This window comes from Peromyscus leucopus, chromosome 1, assembly GCF_004664715.2.
Source record: "Peromyscus leucopus breed LL Stock chromosome 1, UCI_PerLeu_2.1, whole genome shotgun sequence".
Taxonomy (NCBI): domain Eukaryota; kingdom Metazoa; phylum Chordata; class Mammalia; order Rodentia; family Cricetidae; genus Peromyscus; species Peromyscus leucopus.
The window spans coordinates 104,222,270-104,246,890 of record NC_051063.1 but is presented as its reverse complement, the minus strand read 5'-3'; the positions used below and the strand labels follow the sequence as shown (position 1 = coordinate 104,246,890).

General features: G+C 39.9%; 1 protein-coding gene across 3 annotated transcripts in view; it reads left to right on the top strand.

The window, feature by feature from the left end:
- The window catches only part of Fam168a (family with sequence similarity 168 member A), a 132,344-nt gene that overhangs the window by 57,637 nt on the left and 50,086 nt on the right, over window positions 1-24,621 (top strand). For all 3 annotated transcript variants that reach the window (XM_037197110.1, XM_028877541.2, XM_028877540.2), the window contains exon 2: window positions 15,365-15,452. In XM_037197110.1, the coding sequence (XP_037053005.1) occupies window positions 15,383-15,452 (70 nt within the window). In that variant the 5' untranslated portion in view covers window positions 15,365-15,382. The remainder of the gene's footprint in view (window positions 1-15,364; window positions 15,453-24,621) is intronic.

Genomic DNA, 24,621 nt, shown 5'->3' with positions numbered 1-24,621 from the left:
CAGATCCGAAGTGGCCTCCTGAATGCTGGGATTAAAGGCATGTGCCACCACCACCTGGCCAGATGAGACTTTTTATCCTTAAAGAAAATGTATTTTTTTAATTTTATGATTTAATTTTACATATCAGCCATGGATTCCCCTGTCCTCCCCTCTCCCGCCCCCCGAAAATGTATTTTTTTATTTTTTAGTTTTTGAGACAGGATTTCTCTGTGTAACAGCTCTGGCTGTCCTGGAATTTGTTCTGTAGATCAGACTGACATTGAACTCACAGAGATCCTCCTGCCTCTGCCTCCCAAGTGCTGTGTTTAAAGATATGTGCCAACCACTACCCGGCTCAAATTGTGTTTTTTTTTTGTTTTGTTTTTTTTTTCTTTTTTCTTTTTTCTTCAAGACAGGGTTTCTCTGTGTAGCTTTGCGTCTTTCCTGGATCTTGCTCTGTAGACCAGGCTGGCCTCGAACTCACAAAGATCCACCTGCCTCTGCCTCCCTAGTGATGGGATTAAAGGCGTGCGCCACCACCGGCCCGGCTACCACATTGTCTTTTTTTTTTATTGAAGGTCATTTTGCTTCCTAATGAACATGTAATTTATTTTCATAATAGCAGGATGTTCCATCTAAATGATTTGTTTACAAGTATTATTACATTTGCCAAATCAATCTAGAATTCTCAAGGACACTAGGAGGGGAAAAAAACCCTTTAGTGAGCTCCCACTTTAACTTGAAAGTTAATAAATAATGATCACCTTTATAATTTATGATTGTCTTTAACAGAAAATAGAAGTCTAGCCGGGCAGTGGTGGCGCACGCCTTTAATCCCAGCACTTGGGAGGCAGAGGCAGGCGGATCTCTGTGAGTTTGAGGCCAGCCTGGGCTACCAAGTGAGTTCCAGGAAAGGCTCAAAGCTACATAGAGAAACCCTGTCTCGAAAAACAAACAAACAAACAAACAAACAAACAAACAAACAAAAAAAGAAAATAGAAGTCTAACAGATAGTTATTAAAAACCAGTGTTTTAGCTGGGTGTGGTGGCACATGGCTGTAATTATAGGAGGATAGTAGATTTGAGGATACCAAGATCCTGTCTCAACCCTCTAGCTTAAATTTTTTGTGCTACAACATGGGTAAACAATGGAGATGTCATGCTAAATAAAGTAAGCCGGTCACATAAGGATAAATATTACAAAGGTTAAATACTGTATGATTCTTGTATGACATTACTAGAATAGCTGAATTCACGCACACTGAAAGTTGAATTGTGGTTACCTGGGACTAGGTAAAGAGGGGATGATGGGAAGTTAAGTATTTAATGGGTTTAAAGAGTCATGTTGGCAAGATGACTTTTGGAGATGGATGATGATAATGACTATACAACCATCCAATATACTTAATGCTACTGAACTGATTACTGTTTTTCTTTTCCTTTTTGTATTGGGGATCCAATTCAGGGCCTTGTGCGTGCTAGGGAGGGGCTTTCCACAAAGCTACATTCCCAGTCCTTCTGAGCCATCTACTAGTTTAATTGACTGGATGTGGTGGCATATGCTTTGGGAAGCTGAGCAGGAAGATCCTGAGTTTGAAGACAGTTTAAGTAACATAGCAAGGCCTCAATAAAACAAAAATAAAATAATATGGTTTAAATTGTAACTTGTGTGCATTTTATCATTAAAAAATCCACAAGTGAACATAAAACAAGCAAAATCTCCTAGTGTTTTGAGTAGTTCAGTACCCCTAAACTTTGGTCAGCTTTACTCACATAATATTATAAAAAGGAGCCACTTTCCTCCGACACTTGCATTTGTGTAGGGTAAATAAAAAAGAGATAGTGTTAGACCAGGGACAGTGGTACGTGTGTAGACCAACATGTTCTACACCACCATGGCCATACATGTGGAGGCTCACAAGAAGGGAGCCTTTGAAGAATAGAGGTGGTTTTTGTTGTTGTCGTTTTATGAAGTAGTATAGTTCCTCTAGCAGAGACCTCTTCTCTTTTATTAGCGCTCAGCGGCAAAATAAGAGATCTTTACTGTTGGCTTGTTCATGAGGTCTGGTTTTACTTTAAACTATCAGTAGAAATCTTTAAAAAAGTGAATTTTGCTGGTAAGATGAATCAACAGGTATAGTCTTGTTTCAAAAGCCTAATGGCCCAAGTTTAATGTAAAAGTGAAAGGAAGGACCCGACTCCACAAATGTCCCAAATCTCCCCGGGCACACTGTCACATATGTGCTCCTCACCCCTCCATCTAACACAGAATTTTTAAAATGTAAAGAGACTAATTATACCATCTCTAGTTTTACTGGTTGTATTTTATATGAGTATCATTTTTCTTAAAGGGAATTCACTTTTTAAATACACTTATTCTGGACTGACGAGGTGCTTAGTGGTAAAATGCTGGTTATATGCAAGCATGAGGACTGGAGTGGGCCCCTTCATAAGCTGTGTTATAAAGCTGGGCCATCACATCCAGGCAGTGGTGGCGCACACCTTTAATCTTAGCACTTATGAGGCAGAGGCAAGCAGATCTCTGAGTTCAAAGCCACCCTGGTCTACAGACAGCCAGGGCTATGTAGAGAGAAACCCTGCCTCAAAAAACCAGAAAAAAAAAAGCTGGACCATCATGGGGAGGCAGAGATGAGGTGGCAGCTTACAGTTTCAGAGGTTTAGTCCATTATCATCACGGTGGGGAGCATGGCTCTGTACAGGCAGGCATGGTGCTGGAGAAGGAGCTGCTACATCTTGATCTAACTAAACTACAGTGTTAACTAAACTAGCCGGAATTGGTCATGGAGAGACCACGCCTTAATAAATAAAGTGGAGCGTGATCTAAGAAGACTCAGATTGTTGATTTTTGCACTTGCACACACATAGATAAATTGTGCCCTCCACATGAGCACACAGGCAGGCACATTATATATGCATACACATGCCAACAATATTAAACTACCTAATCTAGCCAGGTAGCCAGGTGTGGTAGCACATGCCTACCATCAGCACTGGGTAGGCCAAGGGAGGAAAATCCTGAATTTTTAAGGCCTGGGCTATATAATGAGATCTGATCATAAATTAGCAAATAGTGAGATCCTATCATAAGTAAGCATGATCACTTGGGTGTGGTGGCACATGCCTGAAATCTTTCTACTTAGTTACTTAGGCAGAGGCAGGGGAATCATGAGTTTGACACCAAATTGAACATGAAAAGACCCTGTCTCAACAGAAATATGTAATAGGATCTAAAATAAATAGCAGTGAAGGAAAAACAAAGGTGATGAACTAAATGAAGCCAGGATAAATTTAGTACCTGTTCTTGTCCATTACTGAGGATTAGAAGCAATCCAACTCAGTTTCCTAGTGACTAGAGCAAGAGTTGGCTCAAGGTTCAGATGTGTCCATCATGTACTTTGCTGTTCATTCAATTGATAGTTTATGTGTATGTCTGAGTTGCAAAACAGCATAATGTTATGTATTTGAGTACCTAGCTTTCTACCATGTGGGCCCTTAAATGAACTCTTTATTTTTTAAAAATTATCTGCAAAAAGATCATTATTAACTCTTGTGTTTGCCTTACAAACTCAAAATGCTGCACTATAGAAGCTTTTCTTGATCCTTCCACTAAGGAAAATGACATCTGAGTTACAAGCACTATGCTGTATTACAGAAACTGTAATATAGTCTTACTTAAGTACGTGTTTCCTCAATGAAAGATGAACTCTTAAACAAAAGAACCATCACATAGTAAATCCCAAGTGTTTCTGTGCCATTTAAACTTTTTTTGTTGACTTCGTGTGTGAATGTGCACACTATGATGCATGTGTGAAGGTCAGAATACATCGTTTTGGAATTGGTTTTCTTCTTACACCATATGGGTTCCTGGGATCAAAGTCACCTTGTCAGATTTGGCAGCCCTGCCTTTACCTGCTGAGGCATCTTGCCAGTCTGTCTTTGTTCTAATGATTAATTAACTCTGTATTTAGAGAGGCTCTCTATGAAATTTGTTCATACTTTAAAAAAAGCCAAAACCCCACATTTTGTGTTGTTTGCAAAAGTATTTGCTAGATAAACAATTAGTTGTGTCCCCTTCCCCCGTGTGTTTGGGGTTGGGGGAGAGAGAGATACATATGCCCACGCATGTGTATGGAGACCAGAAGTATGCTGATCTGTCACTCTCCCCTTTATTCTTTTGAGACAGCTTTTCTCACTGAGCCTGGAACTAGACTGGTGGCCAGCAAGTCCTGCTGATCCTCTTGTCTCTGCACGTACCCATGTCTGTAGCATTGGGTTTATAGACGGGTGTGTGGCCATGCCCAGGTTTTTATTTGGTTTGTACGATCAGACTCAGGTCCTCATGCTTGCATCTTTTCATCTTTCCAGCCCTTGTTGTGTTTTCGATGAGCTAAAAAGCCATTTTTTAAGTTACCTTAATGGGCTAAGTGCTGTGGTGGTTGGAATTTGACATTTTGCAGATGAGCATCTTCTTTATAGTCAGGCACAAAAGCCAGTTGTTGAGCTTTTGCATGAAAAGATCTTTCTGTTAACTGTAAAAGTTGTTCCCATGTTGAGATCCCTTTGGCAGATTCTTAGAAGTCAGAATTCTCCATGTCATCTTTTAAATTAGAGCATTTTCTGAAGTGAAATACTGTGTGCAGAATTTTAAAATGCAGGAACCCATTGTGTAGTCTGATTACATTTGGCAAACATAGAAACAGATAGTCACTGTAAAATTTGGGTGCTCTATGACTCGTATTGATGGAATTAGGAAAAAAAAAACTACTGGAACTAAGTTTTCTTCAGTTTAGAAAGAAAAAGGTTAATGTCTAAAATGAAGTTGAAGTCACGTGATGGCACACACCTGTAACCCTAGCACTTGGGGGGCAGAGGCAGGTAGATATTTGTGAGTTTAAGGCCAGCCTGGTTTATATATTGAGTTCTAGGCTAGCCAGGACTACACAGTGAAACCCTGCCTCAAAACAAACAGATAGAGAGACAAACAAATAAATAAAAAAAAAAGTTGGACCACTAAATTCCAATAAAAGGTTTCTTTTATTCACTTTATTCATGCATCCACCCAATAATTTTTTTTTATTTTATTTATTTATATTTTATACATGAGTGTGCTGCATGTATAACTTCATACCAGAAGAGGACATCAGGTTCTGTTAAGATGGTTAGCACCATGTGGGTGCTGGGAATTGAACTCAGGACCTCCGGAAGACCAGCCAGTGCTCTCAACTGCTGAACCATCTCTCCAGCCCTCAAAAATATGTTTTTGTTTTGTTTTGTTTGTTTTTGTTTTTTGAGACAGGGTTTCTCTGTGTAGCTTTTGGTGCCTGTCCTGGATCTCGCTGTGTAGACCAGACTGGCCTCGAACTCACAGAGATCTGCCTGGGATTAATTTATATTTTATATAGCACACTCATGTATAAAATATAAATAAATAAAATAAAAAAAGGCATGCGCTACTACCGCCCAGCTAACAAATATGTGTTTTTTTTTTGTTGTTGTTGTTTTGTTTTGTTTTTCGAGACAGGGTTTCTCTGTGTAGCTTTGCGCTTTCCTGAGCTCACTTGTAGCCAGCTGCTCGAACTCACAGAGATCCGCCTGGCTCTGCCTCCCGAGTGCTGGGATTAAAGGCGTGCGCCACCACCGCCTGGCACAAATATGTTTTTATGACAGGCTTTTTTCCTCAGAATTTAGTAGTAAATATAAAACACATAGAGTTACTTGATTGTAGATGAATTTCTAAACAGTCTTATTAAATAAGAAACACAGAGCCAAATACAGAGGTAATAGCCAAAGAGATCAGAGAACTAGCAGAGCCACTACTACCTTATTTTACCACCTCACCACCATCGCTTCCCCAGAGAGAGTCTCTTCCTGTGTAACCTTGTGTTTTTATTGCCTTTCTGATCTGCTTTCTCATTGACTTTAAGCCCAGCCACATGACTTCCTCGTCACTGCCTGTCTTTACAGACCTCCAGGTCTCTATGGTTGGTACTGGGATTAAAGGACATGCTTGGCTGTGTTCTTGACCACACAGAGACTCTGCCTGCCTCTGATCTCCAGGCAACTTTATTTATTAACATACAAATAAAATAACATTTCAGCACAATTAAAATATCACCACACTTGATCTCTGTGTGTGAAGTGTTGCAGGGAGAAGAGAATCAGGCTAACAGCTACAGTGAGTTTAGAGCTGTTGAGAGAGCTCTGGGATCACAGTGTCATGTAGCCAAGCTGAGCCTGGCCTTTCAGACCTCCTAAGACCAGAGTGGACACAACTGAGAAATGGGGACATGAATGTTAATATATTTTGTCATGATTTCCTTCAGATTCTGTGCATTACAGAACTACTCAATATTCTCTGAATGGCTTGTTCTCTTGTGGTGTAATTTCACAAATGGTCTTTCCTTTTCCCTATTCTCCATGTAGAATTCCTGTCATCCATCAAAACACAGATCAAATGACATTCTTTTGAAACTTTTCTCTCTTCCTCTCATTAAATAGGATTAAGTTTAGCTGCATAAAACAGAAATCTGAAAGAAAAAGAAATAAAAAAGGCTTAAAAGTACAGGCTTTCCCCGGGCGGTGGTGGCTCACACCTTTAATCCCAGCACTTGGGAGGCAGAACCAGGCTGATCTCTGTGAGTTCTAGGCCAGCCTGGGCTACAGAGTGAGATCCAGGACAGGCACCAAAACTATACAGAGAAACCCTGTCTCGAAAAACAGAAATAACAACAACAAAAACAACAGTACAAGCTTTGGAGCCAGCTAGATGACTTAGAGGGTAGAGGTGCTTGTTGTCAGACTTGACAATTTGAGTTCAATCCTCAGAGCCCCATAATGGAGAGAAAGCCAGACTCCCACAAGTTGTTCTCTGCCCTCCACATACATACGTGCACCTGCAACCCCACACAAAATAAACAAATGAATGAAGAATAAATAAATGTTTTTAAAAAGTACAGGGAATAAATTAATTTAAAAGTCCAGGATTTTGGGTCATTGAGGTGGTTCAGTATCATAAGGTGGGAGGAAAGAACTAAGTTTTCCTCCGACTTCCACATTCATGCTGTGGCATGTGCCTGTCCCTTCCACAAATAAAATGTAATTAAAAAATTTAAGTATGAGCTTTATTTTTTTAAAGATTTATTTATTCATTATGTATACAGTGATCTGCCTGCATGTATGTCTGCAGGCCAAAAGAAGGCATCAGATCTCACTATAGATGGTTGTAAGCCACATGTGGGTGCTGGGAATTGAACTCAGGATCTCTGGAAGAACAGCTAGTGCTCTTAACCTCTGAGCCATCTCTCCAGCCCTGGGCTTTATTTTTTTTTTTTATGCATAAGAAGTACAGAAGTATGTGGTTCAGGGCTGAAATGGTTGTTCCATGAAATCAAAGCTGCTTCTGCTATCCTTGGCTTAAAGCATCTATTCTCAGGGTCACCTCATAGAAAAGAAGACGGATGAACTCCAGTTATCATATCCTCATTCTAGGCAGCAGGAAGGAGTCTGGGGGAGAGTCAAAAAAGGACTATGTTGTAAGCTAATGCTTTTCCATTTAGCAATCTTCCCAGAAGGTCTACAGAGCATGTCAGTTGGATTTCATCAAGCAGAACTGATGAGGTTCTGCTTGATCCACCTAACTGGATTCTCTCACAACACTCCACCTAGACAGGGCCTTAAACTCAGGGCCTTGCACATGTTAGGCAAATGCTGTCAGTGAGTTACATCTTCACCCTCTTTTGATTATTTAAAATTTTTTAAATTACATTTAATTTATTTTAGAAGGGAACGTGCCGTGGTATGAATTTGAGGTCAGAGGACAGCTGGTGGGTGTTGGTTCTCTCCCTTCACCATGTAAAGTTCCAGGGATTGAACTCATGTCAGACTCGGCTGCAGGTGCCTTTACCCACTGAGCGATCTTGCCAGCACCTTTTTGATCATTTTGGCTATTCCAAAAGTTTTACCTCCTTGTATTATATCTAGCATCTTTGTTGTGGAAGTCTAGGAATCAAACCCAGCTTTATCAGGATAAAGTTTTTTGAACCAGTGTTATCTCTCACATACTGCAGATTGGCTCACCAGTGCTTGTTGAGCCCAAGATGAGACCCAGTAGAGTCTTATTCCCTTTAGAAACTTCTGTTCAATATACATGACTCAGCCTCAGGTATTCTGTTATAGTAGCAAAAAATCAACAAAGATAAGTGTCAGTAGGAAAAGTAAAACAGAAATTACCACCTGTGAAGAAGGTATTTTAGATGTGGTTAAAGAAGGCATTTCTGATCAGGTAACATTTGAGCAGGAGAGCTCAGTATAGAGGAAACATTCCATTTGCATATCCTGAGGGTTTAAGGAAGGTGATGGTTTGAATTCTGTTGTACAGAGACCTGACAGCCTGGAGTTCTGATATCTATGACAGCAGAAAAAAAGTCTGCTCCAATTGTGTGTTTGTTTTTCCTGGCCAGCTAGTTGGGTAGTGCCTTCCCACACTAAGCTGATCTTTCCTACCTAGTCCCTAGCTCTCCAGTACTTGAGCTTGAAAGATGGCTCTAGTTGAGAGCCTTTCTTGCTCTTGCAGCCACAGAGTGGCTTACAACCAGTTGCAGCTCCAGTTCCATGGGCTCTGATGTCATCTTCTGACTTCTGTGGACACCAGGCACGCATGTGATACACATACAACATGCAAGCAAAACACTCATACATATAAAATGAATCTTTTTAATAAGATCATAACGAAAATGATGTTTTACCAAGTTTCTAGGTATTCCTTTTTGTTGTTTTTATTTATTTATAGATTTGCTTATTGTTGCATATGTGAGTGCTTGTGCTACAGGGTGTGTGCAAGTCATGGAACTACTTTGCCGAGTCGGTTCTCTTCTGCTTTTACGTGGGTCCTGGGATTGTTGTATGTGGGTTGTTAGGTGTGTGGGAAGTGCCATTATCTGCTGAGCCATCTCGTCAGCCCTCTGGGTATTTCTTAATCCATTCAAATTAACACCTAAAATTAACCATCTTCATATTAGCCTGCAAGACCCTGAATTATTTTCCCTTGTTGCCTGTCTGATTTTAATTCCTATTCTTCCTGTACTCTACCTGACAATTCGCCTCCATGCTGTATCTCCAACATACTTCCATTTCAGGGGGTTTTAATTTGCTATTTTTTTCTTTTTGGACAGCTTCTGTTAGAATCCATATGACTTGGTCCTTTAAATTGTTCAGGTCTTTGCTCACTCTGTAGCCCAGGCTGGCCTCGAACTCACAGAGATTCTTCTGCCTCTGCCTCCCGAGTGCTGGGATTAAAGGCGTGTGCCACCACTGCCTGGCGACCATGTCTAAAAAACATGTATATGGGGCAGGGAGGGGAGGCAAGATAATAATTAGTATAGTCATTTTTTTTTTTAATTCTTCTGTTTGTTTGTTCAAGACAGGGTCTCACTGTGCAGCTCAGGCTGGTCTTGGACTCATAACTCTCTGGGTTCTTCCTGAGGACTGGGATTATAGGTTTGCCAGCATACTTAGATCTAGTGTCTGTGGCCCAGATTGGTTTTAAATTTACTTTGTAATAGAGATTGACCTTGAATTACCAATCCTGCCTCTACCTTCTGAGTGCTGGAATGACATGCCATCATACTTGCAGGACAAACTTTCTGGAGAGACATGACATACACATCTACTCACCCCAGATGAGGAACTCACTACAGACCAAATTAGCAATTTGCACCAGAATTGAAGTTGTTAAATCATTGAGTTTATTGATAATCCTTAGTAGTATAGGTGAGGAGATACTGTCAGAAGTGGGAGAGTCAGAGACATTGTATCACTAAAAAGTCTCCTCCACACCAGTGATGACTCAGGAAAGCTGTGTCTGTGGACTTCTTTGCACAACTTGAAGGAAACTCTGAGAGATGCCTTTCTGCAGCATGGTTAGTCACCCCCTCACCCCCCGCAGTTTTTTACTGCCCTGTAACTCTTGAGAAGAGCTCTTGTGAATTTTGCAAATTCCTACTTTCCCAGACAGGCAGAGTTTGTTTACTCCCCTAGTCCTATGAACCTCTCTGTTCTTCCCTTCAGTTTAGAAGGTACTACTGTATAACACATACCCAGTTTATATGGTGCCCAGGACTTCCTGCGTGTTAGACACTCTACCTTTCTTTATTAGGACAGCCATTCTAGTTGATATGACATCTCAGTGTGATTTTGATTTGCATTTTTCATGCTTCTTTGCCATTTGTAATCTTCTTAGCAAAACTAGATTCTCCACTCACCTGAAAAATTAGCTGTCTTGGGCTGGAGAGATGGCTCAGTGGTTAGAGCACTTTGTTGCTTTTGCATAGTACCTGGGTTGGATTCCCAGCACCCACCTTTAATTTGCAGGAGATTCAGTGTCTTCTGACCTCTGCAGTCACCAGGCATGCAGGCAAAACATCCATACACATAAAATAAATACATTTTTTTTAAAGATTTATTTATTTATTATGTATAAAAGAGGTGCAATCTCATTACAGATGTTGTGAGACATGTGGTTCTGGAATTGAATCAGACCTCTGAAGACAGTCAGTTTTTAACCTCTGACATCTCAGCATAAAATAAATACATTTAAAAATTAGGATTAAAACATTTTTTTTTGCTATTGAGCTGCATAAATTTTTCACACATCTTAAATGCAAATCCCATATTAGATCTGCAATTTGAAAACCAGGTATAGTGGTATACCATATATATGATATGGTTATTCTAACACTTGGGTTATAGAGGCAGGAAAATCAGAAGTTCAAGGTCATCCTACACAGGCTCTTAAGGCTGACCAGTCTGGGATACCTGAGGCCCTATCTCAAATAAAAAGGCAAGAATATAATTTGAAATTTTTCTTTCACTCTGTAACTTGTCTTTTTGCTTTTTTGATGGTGTCCTTGTTTTGTTCATAGTCCAGAGATTGGACATCAAGCAAGGCAGGCAAGAACTCTACCACTGAGCTATGTCTTCAGCCCTCTTTCTTACTTTCTGAGAATGGATTTCTCATTAAGTTACCAGGGCTTGTATTAAACTTGCTCTGTAGTCCAGGCTGGCTTGTGATCCTCCTGCCCCAGCTTCCCAAGTTGCGGAGATTATAGTCCTGCACCACCAGGCCTGCCTTCTGTCTTGTTTTGAACACAGGGTCCTATTACATATGTAGCCCAGTCTAGCCTGGAACTTGAGATCCTCTTGCCTCAGTTTCTTGAGTTACTGGGATTGCAGGGGTATGCCACCACACTGGCTGGTGGTTCCTCTTAAAGAAAAAAAAAGTAATAATAATAAAATTATTTACCTAAATCGTCTCTATCCCCCTTCCCTTTTTTTGCTATTGTAGCATATTTGGGAGGTTATTGCCAATCAAAGATTATGAAGGTGCATTCCCCATCTTCCTCTCTTTGCTTCTTAGGGATTTATATTTTTAGTTCTTTAGTCTTTGATCCTTTTGGGTGCTATTCTAAACTCTACCCTCTGTTTGCTTTGTGGTCTTGTATGGTTCATTTGCCCTTTCTCAGACTCATTTTTCATCTGTAAAATGGAATCAGTTAATTTAGCTAAGTATGGTTGCTTTAAAGTCTTGAATTCTTTTACTTGTAGTTTATTAAGTGATAGAGTGAAAAACACTTAGACGTATAAGGAACCTGTATGTTTGAATGCTGTTTTTGTAAAATATGCATAAAAATATATTTTCTGAATAAAACACTATTCTGAATAAATGTCAGCATATAATTGAAAAAAACTAAAACTCTTATCATCTCAAGCTGCATTTCAGGAGCTTAGTAGCCAACACAGGTATAAGATCTTTCCTTTCCTTCCTCTCTTAGTGCAGGGTTGGGGGAGGGATATGTGATATACAAACTCAAATCCAAAGCCTTGTGCATGCTAGGCAAATGGTCTACCTTTTAGTACATTACCTTGCTGATACATTGGGGCTGGAGAAATGACTTAGCAGTTATGAGCACTTACTGCTCTTTCAGAGGACCTAGGTTTGGTTCCCAGCACCCATATCTGGCAGCTCACAATTGTAGTTCCAGTTCTAGGGGGTCCTATGCCCTCTGACCTCTGTGGGCACTTATACTCGCATGGTGCACATAAACTCATTCAGACACACAAACTACATGTAACAAATAAATCTTGAAAATGTTTCTGTCAGTACATGACATACTGGATAGGACAGCTTTAGACTGTCCATCTGGAAAAGATGAAGATTCAAAAATTGGTACAACTTGGTCAATTTTTAGTATGTTTTTTTTTCTCAGTAGCTCTTTTAATCTCATCTGAAATAAGAATAATGCCAGTTAACTATTTAATAAAGAACTGTATATGTAGGTACCTAATCTGTAAAGAAAATCCTTACAACAACACAAAATAGATGCATTATTGTCAGGAGCTGGGAGTAAGGCAGGGGATTGACCAAAAGGATATAGTTGAAAGTAATAAAAATCTTTACATCTTGATTATGGAATTATAGTTATTTGTATAAATGAATACATTTTTAGGCTCAGAACTATATTCCTAAAAAGAGTAAATTTTACTATGTGTAAATTCTACCTCAATAAGTTCATTATTTAAAAACAAAACAACTTATAACTGGGCCATGGTGATGAATGCCTTTAATCCCAGCACTTGGGAGGCAGAGGCAGGCAGATCTCTGAGTTTGAGGCCAGCCTGGTCTACGAGTGAGTTCCAGGCCAGCCAGGGCTATTACACAGAGAAACCCTGTCTCAAAAAATCAAAACAAACAAATGAAAAACTTTTATATAGTATTCTTTTTCATTCTGAGACTAGAGGAAACTGAGGCTCAGAGTGGTTAGGACACTTCTGTTGATATGTGGTAATTGTAGAACCTAAATCTGCCTGACAGTAGAACTTGTGATTTTAGCTGATGGTTTTTAGTCTGTCCCTGGAATGATGAGCAGTATACAGATTCTGTTGCAAAGGATAATCCCTTGGAAGCTAGGAACTCTGATCTCAGCTCTTCCCCATAAGTGGCTATAGTAGTCTTACTTTAGAGACAGAGTCTTACTGTGTATCCCAGCTGGGTCTTGAACTCACAGCAATCCTCCGCCTTAGCTTTTTCAGTGTTGGGATTACAGCTTTGCATCATCATACTTGGCTTATTCCAAATATTAGACCCTGGCAGATGTCTTCTCTGTCAGTTACTGGTTGGGATTGAATTGATGTTGTTATGCCGTGTCATGGTCTCCTATGTCTGTCTGTGGCTCTCATTTTGTAGCAGCAGGAGATCTGTTTCACAGCTGATGAGTTTCTTTGATTATAAAAACATTTCCCATTTTGTCCAATCAGCTGCACAGGGTGTGTTCTCAGTAGGAGAATGTGCAGATGTTTGTAGGGCCAGTTGTGCTGCCCAGCACATGTTTTAGTCTGTTTCATGCTGCTATTACAATGCCACAGATTGGATAATTTATAACAAGAAGTTTATGTGCTCACAGATCTGGAGTTGGGAAGTTCAGTAACAAGGTACAGGTGTCTGGCAGGGTCTTCTTGCTGTGCCAATCCATGATAGAAGAGGAAAAGAACAAAACAAGAGGGTAGGAAAAAGAGCACAAGAAACCACATCCATTCTCTATGGGAAACCCTCTCCAGTATAACAGCATTAATCAGTTCATGAGAGCGGATTCCTCATGGTGTCTTAAACATTACACCTCTTACTATTGTTACGGTGGCCATTAGGTTTCCTACACATGCTCTTTAGTGGATACCACATTGAAGCCATGGCAGCGTTTTAACAGTCTAACTTAACTCTGACTTGTTAGGCAGAGAACTGGTTGAGGAGAAGAAGGTCCAAATTAGGAAAAGTGTTCAAGCAATCATCTCTGTTGTCTGCACAGATGTTGTCACACTTTGTTTATATCTGCACATCACTTTACAGTTAGCAGGAAACTTTAACATCAGAGTTAATTCTCGGCTCTGGTTATGAAAATGCTTTTTTGCTAAATTGAGCTGAAAATACACATACCTTCTTTTAACATATATCCTCAAGTTGTAGCTTCAATTTGTATATGAGTGTATTGACCCTGTTTGTTAATTCTGACGTTGTTTGCCAGGGCTTTGCATTAGGTAGATTTATGAAAGTTCTAGATTAAGAAATTTACCACTGGCATTTCCTGTTTGTCTATCTGATGGGCCTAGTGTCCTGTTCTTGGGAGCCCATCAATTCTCCATCTCTCATTCCAGAACCCTGGACAGACTTAATTAGTCACAGAGCTATTGTCATCGAGCCAGATGTTCACTGCCTGCCTTCATCATTTAACTTGTTCCCTGTCCTGGGGTGCAACAGGAGTTAATGACCTAAAAAATTGCCCATCTATCATGTAAACCTAGTTAGGGGAGAATTGTTGGATTTTTATGGAGTGTAAGTAATATATCTGGAGACACATATTCAAACATGTCACCTTATGTGTAAGATATGGCTCTCTAAACAAGATGGGACAAATTGGCTGGTTAATAGAGCTTAATGACAGTTTTTCCATTAATCAGAATGGAGAATGTCCTTCATTAAGGTAATTAATAGAGCACTTGTGCAGGTGATAGTTATTGCACACAAATTTCCAAGTTTATTTCTTTCCCTTGAATACATTTGGCAAGAAGTCTTGGCTGTGTTTCTTTTTCTGCATTAAGATGTTCAATGGCATCAAATTTCCCCATTAAGATAGTTCAGTGGGCAGAGATGCTTGCAGCCAGATCTGACAACCTGAGTTCTGTCCCTGACACACATAATGCAAGAAGAGAACCAATTTCTGCAAGTTGTCCTCCGACCTACATATGACACTGTAGCATGTGCATGAGCATACAGATAGATGAAATAAAAATTCCTCCTTTTTTTCTTTAAAGCTGCTAGTAGCTTTTATCTTATGTACAGGCACAAGGGGTGGACAAGACATTTGCTATTCCTTCCTCCTAGCAGGCTAAGTGCTCACCACCAGACATCCAAGCTTCCTTGGTGAACTGAAGAAGTATGACATTTTCCAGCTTGTGAGTTAGCATCATTAGACATAGAAAAAACCTTGGAGATCAACTAATCCACTTAATATTAGGATAGTGAAGTCCAAAGAAGAAAGGTGGTTTGGTCAGTGCCGCACAAATGTCAGAACTCTCTGTGGGACACCGGGATTAATATTAAACTTAGAGCCTAAAATGGCTGAGTTGACATTGAACAAGTTATTGCTCTGTCATTCTTCATCTGTAAAGTGGGAAAAGTATTATACTCTGTTTAGTCCCTTTTTCCCTATAGCAGGAGGCTTCCCTTTGAGTATAACTGAAGGCTTTAGAGGAGAAGATGACGTCAGAGGGAGTGAGCAATTACTAATCAATACTGTCTTATTTGTTTTTGCTGTAGGATCCTCAGTCTTCCACAATGAACCCTGTTTACAGCCCCGTGCAACCTGGGGCTCCTTATGGCAACCCTAAGAACATGGCCTACACTGGTGAGTGGTTTAAGAATGGATTGCTGTTTTTCAATTATTCTTTGTTAGTTTCTTATATTTATTTAGTATATTTTAGTTGTTTTTGCTCCCATTATCCTTTTTCACCCCTTCTTCCAGTGAATGCCTCTAACTTGCTTAGTGACTTACAATTTACTCCAGGGCTCCAAAGGCCCTGGCAAAGTTGGGGAAGCTGGAAAAGATATATATATATATATATATACATACATACATACATATACATACACACATACACACACACATACATATATATATATAATTTTTAAAAATACTTTTTAAACTTTATTTTATGTGCATTGTTTTGAGGGTTTCAGATCCCCTGGAACTAGAGTTACAGACAGTTGTGAGCTGCCATATGGGTGCTGGGAATTGAACCTAGGTCTGCTGGAAGAACAGCCAGTGCTCTTAACCGCTGAACCATCTCTCCAGCCCCAGAAAAGATATATTTAATTGGGGTCCTGTAGGGATGGAAATAGAGGTGACAGACAGAGTCTCACTATGTAGCCCTTAGTTCTGGCTGCCTTGGAACTCATTATGTAGACCAGCTTGGCCTAGAACTCACAGAGATCTACCAGCCTCTGCTTCCTGAGTACTGGGATTAAATGTGTACCAAAATGCCCACCAGTAGAAGGGGCTGTCCTGGTTAAAGGCTATTGAATTATCAACAAAAGGGAACTGAGCACCTGTCATGGTTCTGGCCTGTGGTAGGTACCTTTAATATCTTATTTCACTTTCACTTATTTATTTTAAAAATGAATTTTACTGTGTGTGTGTGTGTGTGTGTGTGTGTGTGTATGCCACACTCACTTTGATATAAGTATGGAAGTCAGGACAACTTTGTGGAGTTGTTTCTCTCCTTCTACAGTGTGGGTTCTGGGGAATCAAACTCAGGTTATCAGGCTTTGTAACAACTACCTTTAACTGCTGAGCCATCTCTCTGGGCCCTAACTTTCATTTTAAAATAAATCCCATACAATGTAGCTTGTTATCACCATTTCACAGATGAGAAAATCATAGGCATAGTGGATACCACAGAATCAAAATTAGTTAATTGAACCCAAGTAGTTGCTTCTGAAGACTGATCTTTTTTAAAGCTCTTATATTCCAGTGTGGTTTTTTTTCTTCTGTTTTTATGTGTGTTGCTCTTTTGTTTGGAATGTTGTTATTCTCTGACTGTCTCACCTTATTCCTCAAGAAATTTACCTTGAAGCCAAGCATGGTAGCTCACACCTACAGTTCATGCACTTGGGAGACTTTGACAAGAGGATTTCCATGTGTTTGAGGCTAGCATGGGCTACTGTAAGGCAGGCAGGATATAATTAATACCTGGCATAAAGTAAGTGCCTAATGATAGTTACTTTTATTTACAAGTAAAGTTAGGTAGGGTGTACAACAATGGAATTGAGTGAAAAGAAAATGTAACTTAAGGTATTTAGCTTGTATTTTGCACATCACAAGCCTTCAAAAATATTGAATAGAAATCAAGATAGGGTAATGTTATGAGTAAACACATTGGTTACAAGGTATGGTAGAGGTTAGAGGCTATCACTCACTGGTACAGTCAGACCTAACGTATAAGAGGCCCTGGGCAATCCTCCAAGGCAAAAAAGAACATATAGCCAATTCTTGACTGTAGGAAAGAAGTAGTGAAGAGGGAAAGTAGCTAAAAATCTTGGTAGTAGCGTCGGAGTTGGAAAACTAGGAGAGTTTTGTTCCAGCATAGAACCACAGACAGAGTGGAAGCTGTGAATTCTGTCATTCTCTTTACATTCCTCCTTATATGTTTTACTATATACATTATGTAGACTAGGAGTGAAGGTATCTCAGAGAGCCTGTTGTCTGAAGTTGGCTTTGGATATTTGTTTGTTGTTTTAAAGACAAGATCTCACTGTGTAGCTCTCTGGCTGTGCCAGAACTCTATGTAGACCAGGATGATCTTGAACTCACAGGGATTCCCCTGCCTCTGATGAAAGGCATGCACCCTCAAGCCCAGTTAAGTCAGTGTTCTTAACTGCTGAGCCATCTCTCTATTGTTTTTTGTTGTGCTTAGGATTAAACCCAGAGCCTTGCACATACTAGACAAATACTCTACCCTGAGCTACACATTCAGCCTCAGCTGTTAATGTTTTTAGCCTTAATAAAACAGGTTTTAATAATATACATTCAAATAATACTCTGAATTACATTAAAAGTTCAGTTTGATAGGATTATAGCAGTTATTTCTAACTTTCAATCCCACCTGTTACGTTTACCACAACAGCTCTCTCGTTCTTACTAATCTTCATAATAAAATATTTTCTGTTTGAACTCTGTTATGTACTTATTTTGATAAAATTATTTCCATTAGTCAGGACACATGGGACAGACCTAGCTCAGGGAGCTTGTTGCTTTTTCCCTTCCGGTTCAGGGTGTTCCCAGTAAAGTTAGTTTTTTTGCCAGAGGCAACTAAGCTGTTTTGGCGTGCAGAACCCCTGAGCGTCTGTAGGGTGTCAGTTTCCTATTTGCTGTCTTTGTGGCTAACTTCATTCTTAGGACTGGCTTGAGAAGGCAGGAAACAGTTACACTTGTTGATTTGCACTAAAGGATCACGCAGCATGCTATTGTCTCTGCTGGACTCATGGTAGAAATTTGGCAGTGCATTTTAATTGAATGAACAGCCAAGTTTAAAATTCAGCTCTGTCAGTGAATACCTGGATGACATTAACCAATTGATTAACTTCCCTAAACTGAATTTGTTTTGTAAATTGAGATAACATTATAGATATTTAATAAGATGATTGTGAAAATTAAATTAGATAATTTGTACGTTAGAGGGGGAGAAGAATTTTTTTGTGTCTACTAATCAGTGAATGTTATTATCCTAGAATTTAAATTCTCTGCTAGCGATTCTAGCACCCTGCAGGTAGCTTAATAACACACATAAAGCCTCGACGCTTTAATAGCACTCGGACAGAGAGCGATTCTGTATTCGAGACTCTACAAGTACTAAAGAAAGAGCAAAAACTGTAAAAAAAAAACAAAACAAAACAAAAAAACAAAAAAAAAAAATAACACACATAAAGAATATATTCAATTTTTACCTAGACTAAGCTTTCAGATTCATAGACTTTCCTTTTTAAGCTCATTTTCCTGTTGTATCGTTGTACTTTTTTGTTTTATTTAGACTGACAATAAGACTCTTAAGTTTCCAGCTGTTTTGTTTTTACCCTTGGTATATGAGACAGGGTGTCATGTGCTCCCAGCTCGCCTTTAACTGACTGTGTAATCGGGGATGACTTTGAACTCTGAATTCTACTTCTTCCTCCCAAATACTGGAACTATATATATATATCACCATGCCAGAGTGGGTCCCAGCTCTGTGCAGGGAAATTTAGGTTTCTACGCCGCCCCCCCCCAGGCTGATCATATCCTTATCCCCTAACCTTAGTGTCTATAAAAAGCAGTTTCTTTGATGGCTAGGACCCACACACCTTACCGGAGCAGCCTGACAACAGCCGGTTATTTAAACTTCCTGTTTGTTTTCCCCCTTCTTTATTTTTTGATTCATAAGAATTTCATTTTCTTTCTTAAATATTTGCTTTGTACTTCATCCAACTTCTGTAGGTTTTGTATAGGAAACAGATTTTCAAGTTATCTTATATATGGCTGGAAATGGAGGCTTGAAGTGAGATGAGTTGCTAAATAGAGTACATTAAATATTTATTACTGATGATAGTAATACCTGTGTCAAAAGTTTTAATTGCTGTTTGGCAAGTACATGCTAGGAAACACATACATTATTTATAATTAATGATTTTAAGTTTCATAATAGTTTTCTTTGCAGATAAAGAAATTATGACAGCTTAATTTAGGCCATGTGATTTGAAGTAGTTTATAGCTTCTCTAAAGGATACATAAAGATTTGAATTCAATTTTTTATGAGTTTATATTATGTGTTCATTTTTGTTATAAGGAAGCGGTCTGTCTTAAAGATGTGCTACTTTCATAGCAGCCAATGATAAGTGTCTTAGGTTTCTATTGCTCTGGTAAAACGTGACCAAGAGCAACTTGGTCACAATCCGTGTCTGTTGTGGAACTTCACCCAACTTACAGTATTTTTTTAATTTGTCAACCCAAGCTGCCAAAGACAGGCATTAAGTGCAGCAGACGCATGAATACCTTCCTCCTGGTTCACCTTAGCAGTGGACTCTTGATAGGATTTTTAACCCCCAGAAGCTTCAGAAAAGATTTGTTGCTACAATTTCTAGATTTATATATACTTCTCTTTCCTTTCCTTTAAAAAAAAAAAAGGATAGGATTTATTTTTATATTTTTATGTGCCTCAATGTTTTGCCTACTTATTTGTGTATGCACTACATGTTTGCCTGGTACCCTTGGAGTCTCTTTTCTGGCATAAGATACCCTAGAACTGGGGTTACAGAAGGTTGTGAGTTGCCATATGGGTGATGGGAACTGGACCCTGGTCTTCTGTGAGGGCAGTAAGTGCTCTTAACCATTGAGCCCTCCCCCACCCCAGTGTGTGTTTGTGTAGCCCTGGCTGGCTTGGCACTCACTGTGTAGACCAGGCTGGCCTTGGACTCACAGATATCCGACTGCTTCTGCCTCCTGAGTGCTGGGTTTAAAGACATGCTCCACCACCACCTAGCTGTTTCTGTTCTTAAAATATTCTGATGGTATAAGCATCCAAGTATCACCCAGAGGTCTGGTGTATGTTCTGGACAGAGGAAAGTGTCTAGAGTGTCAACAGAAAATGAAAATATAGAGAGACAGATGAAGCTCTAAGCAATGGATTTGTTTTTTTACTTTTTTACAGATTTGTTTTTATTTGTGTGGTTTTTTGTTTTGGTTTTGGGGTTTTGGGTTTTGGGTTTTTTTTTTTTCCCAAGATAGGGTTTCTCTGTGAAACAGTCCTGGCTGTCCTGGAACTCACTCTGTAACCCAGGCTGACCTCAAACTCACAGAGATCCGCCTGCATCTGGCTCCCGAGTGCTGGGGTTAAAGGCGTGCACCACCACTGCTCAACCTGTGTGTATATTTGTTTCTCTGTATATATACTATATGTGTGCAGAGGCTGGAGGAGATCAGTGGATATCGGATCCCCTGGGATTGGAGTTAAAAGCAGTTATGAACCACTTAACATGGCTACTGGGAACCAAGCTCCAGTCTTCTGAAAGAATAATAGCAAGCACTCTTAACTGCTCTATTAACATCTCTCCAGAATAATTTTTATTTAATTTCTGTGTGTTGGGAGAATATATGCATATATGTCTGTGTGTGCCAGTGCTTGCATGCCATAGCATATGTATGGAGGTCAGAGGACAATGTCAGGTGTCACCAGCCCTTGCTTTCCACCTTATTTGTTACTTGCTACTGCACTTTGCATGACAGGTTTGCTAACTTGTAAGCTTCCAGCGATTCTTGTCTCTGAATCCCATCTTTCTGTAGGAGTGCTAGGATTACAGACACACTGCTGTGCCCCCCTTTTTTACATGGTATCTTAGTTATTTTCTTATTGCTGTGATAAAACACCATGACTAAGGCAATTTATGAAAGAATTGTTTAATTTGGGGCTTAAGGTTTCAGAGGCTTAGAATTCATGACCATCATTGTGGGAAACATGGCAGCAGGCAGGCATGGTATTGGAGCAGTGGCTGAGAGCTAACATCTTGAGACACAACCATAAGACAAGAGACTGGGAATGGCCTTTTGAAACCACAAAGTTTACCCACAGTGACATACCTCCTCCAATAAGACCACATCTCCTAATCTTTCCCAAACAGTTCTACCAACTAAGGACCAAGTATTTAAATATTTGAGCCTGTGGGGGCATTCTCATTCAAACCACCACACATGGGTAATGGGGAGTCAGACCCAGGCCCTTATAATTGGCATGGCAAGAGTTTTACCCATTGAACCAATTTCCTGGGTCCAACAATTTTTATTCAGGCTAGTATGTATATGACTTTTTTTTTTAACCCCACCAGCAGTCCAAAACGACTCTCAGAAGGCCTGTGGGTGTGGCCTTTAACACAAGATGTAAACATCAATCATATTTACAGGAAAGCCACAACGTCTATAGTCTTAGCAAGGCTATTTCTAAGGTTGACTCAAAGAGACAAGGACAATTTAAAATGAAGAGGCCTCTGAACTCCAGGAAGAAGTCTGGGCAAATGGGGAAGCTGCGAACATGGCCTGCCTTTCAGGGAAAAGAAGAATGCCATGGGAGACAAAACCATGAGCGTAGAAGATGGGGCCAGGGACCTGTAGGGAATTATCCTTTGGCTTGGGTTCTTTTTATTTATTTATTTGTTTGTTTGTTTTTAAAATTACACTCATGATATTAGTCACATTTGTGATATTCATAGATTACATTCACAGTATTCATTCAATTATATATATATAAAATTTTAAATGTTGAATGTCATTTCTTGAAGGGGGTAGGAGGTCTTAATCACAGGCTTACAGCACAATGGGAGGACCCCGGAGGGCAGAAGTTCGCTACTGATGTTTTACAATCTTGCATCTAAGCTGTTAATGCCCATTATTCAGGATACACAGATAAGGGACTTCCCTTAAGCATTCAGGAGGGTGGAACCTGGCAGGGAATTAGCGTTGGGTGGATATCAAGGTCAAGGTCTGCAAGCAAGGCAACAGTTACCCAAAACGGGGGCCAGGGCCCTGCAGGTCCCCCTTTTATTAAAAAATGAGCTTCTGACTTGGTTTGCGTGGGACGTCAGCAGGTCACCTTACCTGTCATGGAGAAGCCTGCCCAGGCCACACAGGTGCTCTGTCTTAGGTTGGTGAGTGCCCCCCAGGAATTACCTGTCTCTGAATACTCATTATCATACCGGCTCAATCGTGTGTGAGCTGCATGGTTAATTGCTGCCAAAGATCTCAAAGTGGCACTGGGCTTGCAATCTGTGTGTTCGATACAGAAAAGACCACAGAGGTCCTATCTCACCCATAGCCAGTAGGCTAAAGGCAACTGAGCCATTCCCTTCCTTATCGAGCTGTACTGTACGTTGGAGTCCTTGTAAGATAGTATCCCCAAAGCAGCTGGAACTTGAATTTATAAATTTATAATTTTCAAAGCCAATCGAGATGTATATAACTACTGAATTAAATTTATCATGCCCAATAGAATGAGAGATTAACTAACTGTGGTAGCTACTTTTGTTGCCAGGGTCTCCACTGTGCTAGCTGTAGTAAGCAATTATGAAATGGTAATCCCAGAAACAGTAGCAGCGGTGTGCGCCATTGTTATAACAGAAACAGCGGAAGCAGCAATGTCAAATTCTATTCTGGATTGTGTGGACATCCACTGGCATGGATACATCTCCAGGAAAACAAACCACCAAGGCCCATTTTTCTTGATCTGAGCATGACTTTGGCTGGCAGCTCTTCTGGAGAATCTAATCTCATGGCTACAGTTCCTAGGCTTACATTAATGCTTGCCAAAGTTGGCCATATTGGGCTTTCAATCTCCATTGGCATCAGAAGGGTAGATTTTTTTCATGATGACCCATTAGGTCTCAGTCATGTTGGGCTTCAGCAGCAGCCACAGGGCGCGTTCAGTGCTCAGGAATCCAAAGAGGAACCTCATTGTCCTGAGAAAAGACATAAACCAAACTCCGGGGCCACACCAACACTAGATCGGGTCTCCTCCACGTGCTAGTAGGAAGATCCTTACATCACTCCAGAGGGTGATTTGCAACAGGAGCCCTCCAGTGCTTATCTGCATCGGATCCTCCAGCAGAATCCACCGATAAAAAAATTTAAAATATGGGACTGGAGAGATGGCCTAATGGTTAAGAGCACTGATTGTTCTTCCAGAGGACCCAGGTTCAGTTCCCAGTACTCACATGGCAGCTTGTGACTGTTTGTAACTCCAGTTCCAGGGAACCGACACCCTCACACAGGCAAAACACCAATGCACAATAAAATAAATAAAAAAAATTTTAAATATATAAAACAAGGGAAAGAATAGAATGTGGAGAGGAATGATGAGTCCCTAGTTTTCCCTTTTTTTAACTTTAGTAAAATGTTTGTTTGTTTAATATTTCAAATTTTTCTATTTTTATTTTTTATTTTAAGATTAATTAATTTGGGCTGGAGAGATGGCTCAATGGTTAAGAGCACTGGCTGCTCTTCCAGAGGTTCTGAGTTCAATTCCCAGCAACCACATGGTGGCTCCCAACCACCTGTAATGAGATCTGGCGCCCTCTTCTGGCCTGCAGGCAGAACACTGTATACATAATAAATAAATCATATATATATATATATTTTTTTTTTCTATTATCATCTTGATAGAGTATGTATTCTTATCTTAATAGTGAGATGTTTCATTGAAGCTTGCTCAGTAATTGAGTAAAACCAAAATTTATTATAAGCCACAGTCGTCCTAGGGACCTCCACACTATATATATATATAGCCTCCATGGTTCTGTGGGTTGTAGTCTGATTGTTCTTTATTTTATATCTAGAATCCACTTATGAGTGAGTACATACCATGACTGTCTTTCTGGGTTGTATATGACTTTCTTTGCAGGATATATATGCTTTAGTGGACCATATGCACAGTCAGGGAGGTTGTGGTATAAGAGAAAACTTTAAGAAAAAGAAGAGCTTCATATAAACTGCTTTGAAACAAAGACCATTATAGGGACTTGATTGATACAGAGGCAGATATGAGCTCATTGGTGAGATGAGTATTGCTAGGTAAGTCCTTGTGCAACTGGCTTATTTGGAATAATTGCAGTCTTGAAGAACTTTTTGAAGTAAATCTGTAACAGGCATATGTGCAGGAATTTCTTCAGATCTACCCTACTACAGACATAGGCGTGTACAGACTCCTTCTTTATGGCCCCCTGGTTCCATTTTGTTAGGTTTGATGTAAGTCACTTTATTTGATACTTGTAACTTCCAGAGTCTAAGCTCTACTACTGATAGGCTGTGGCACATTGGTAGAGTTATTTTAGCTTTTCTGAATTTTAGTTTTCTTAGCTGTAAAATGAGATAATGACCTAAACCAGTGGTTTGCTCATGGGTCTATTAAGGCTCCTAAGTTGTTGTAAAGCACAGCAGTGAATATGCCTTTGTAGAGAAGCGATTAGAACATAGAGATAACTTAGAACTGTGCGGTGGTTGGAGA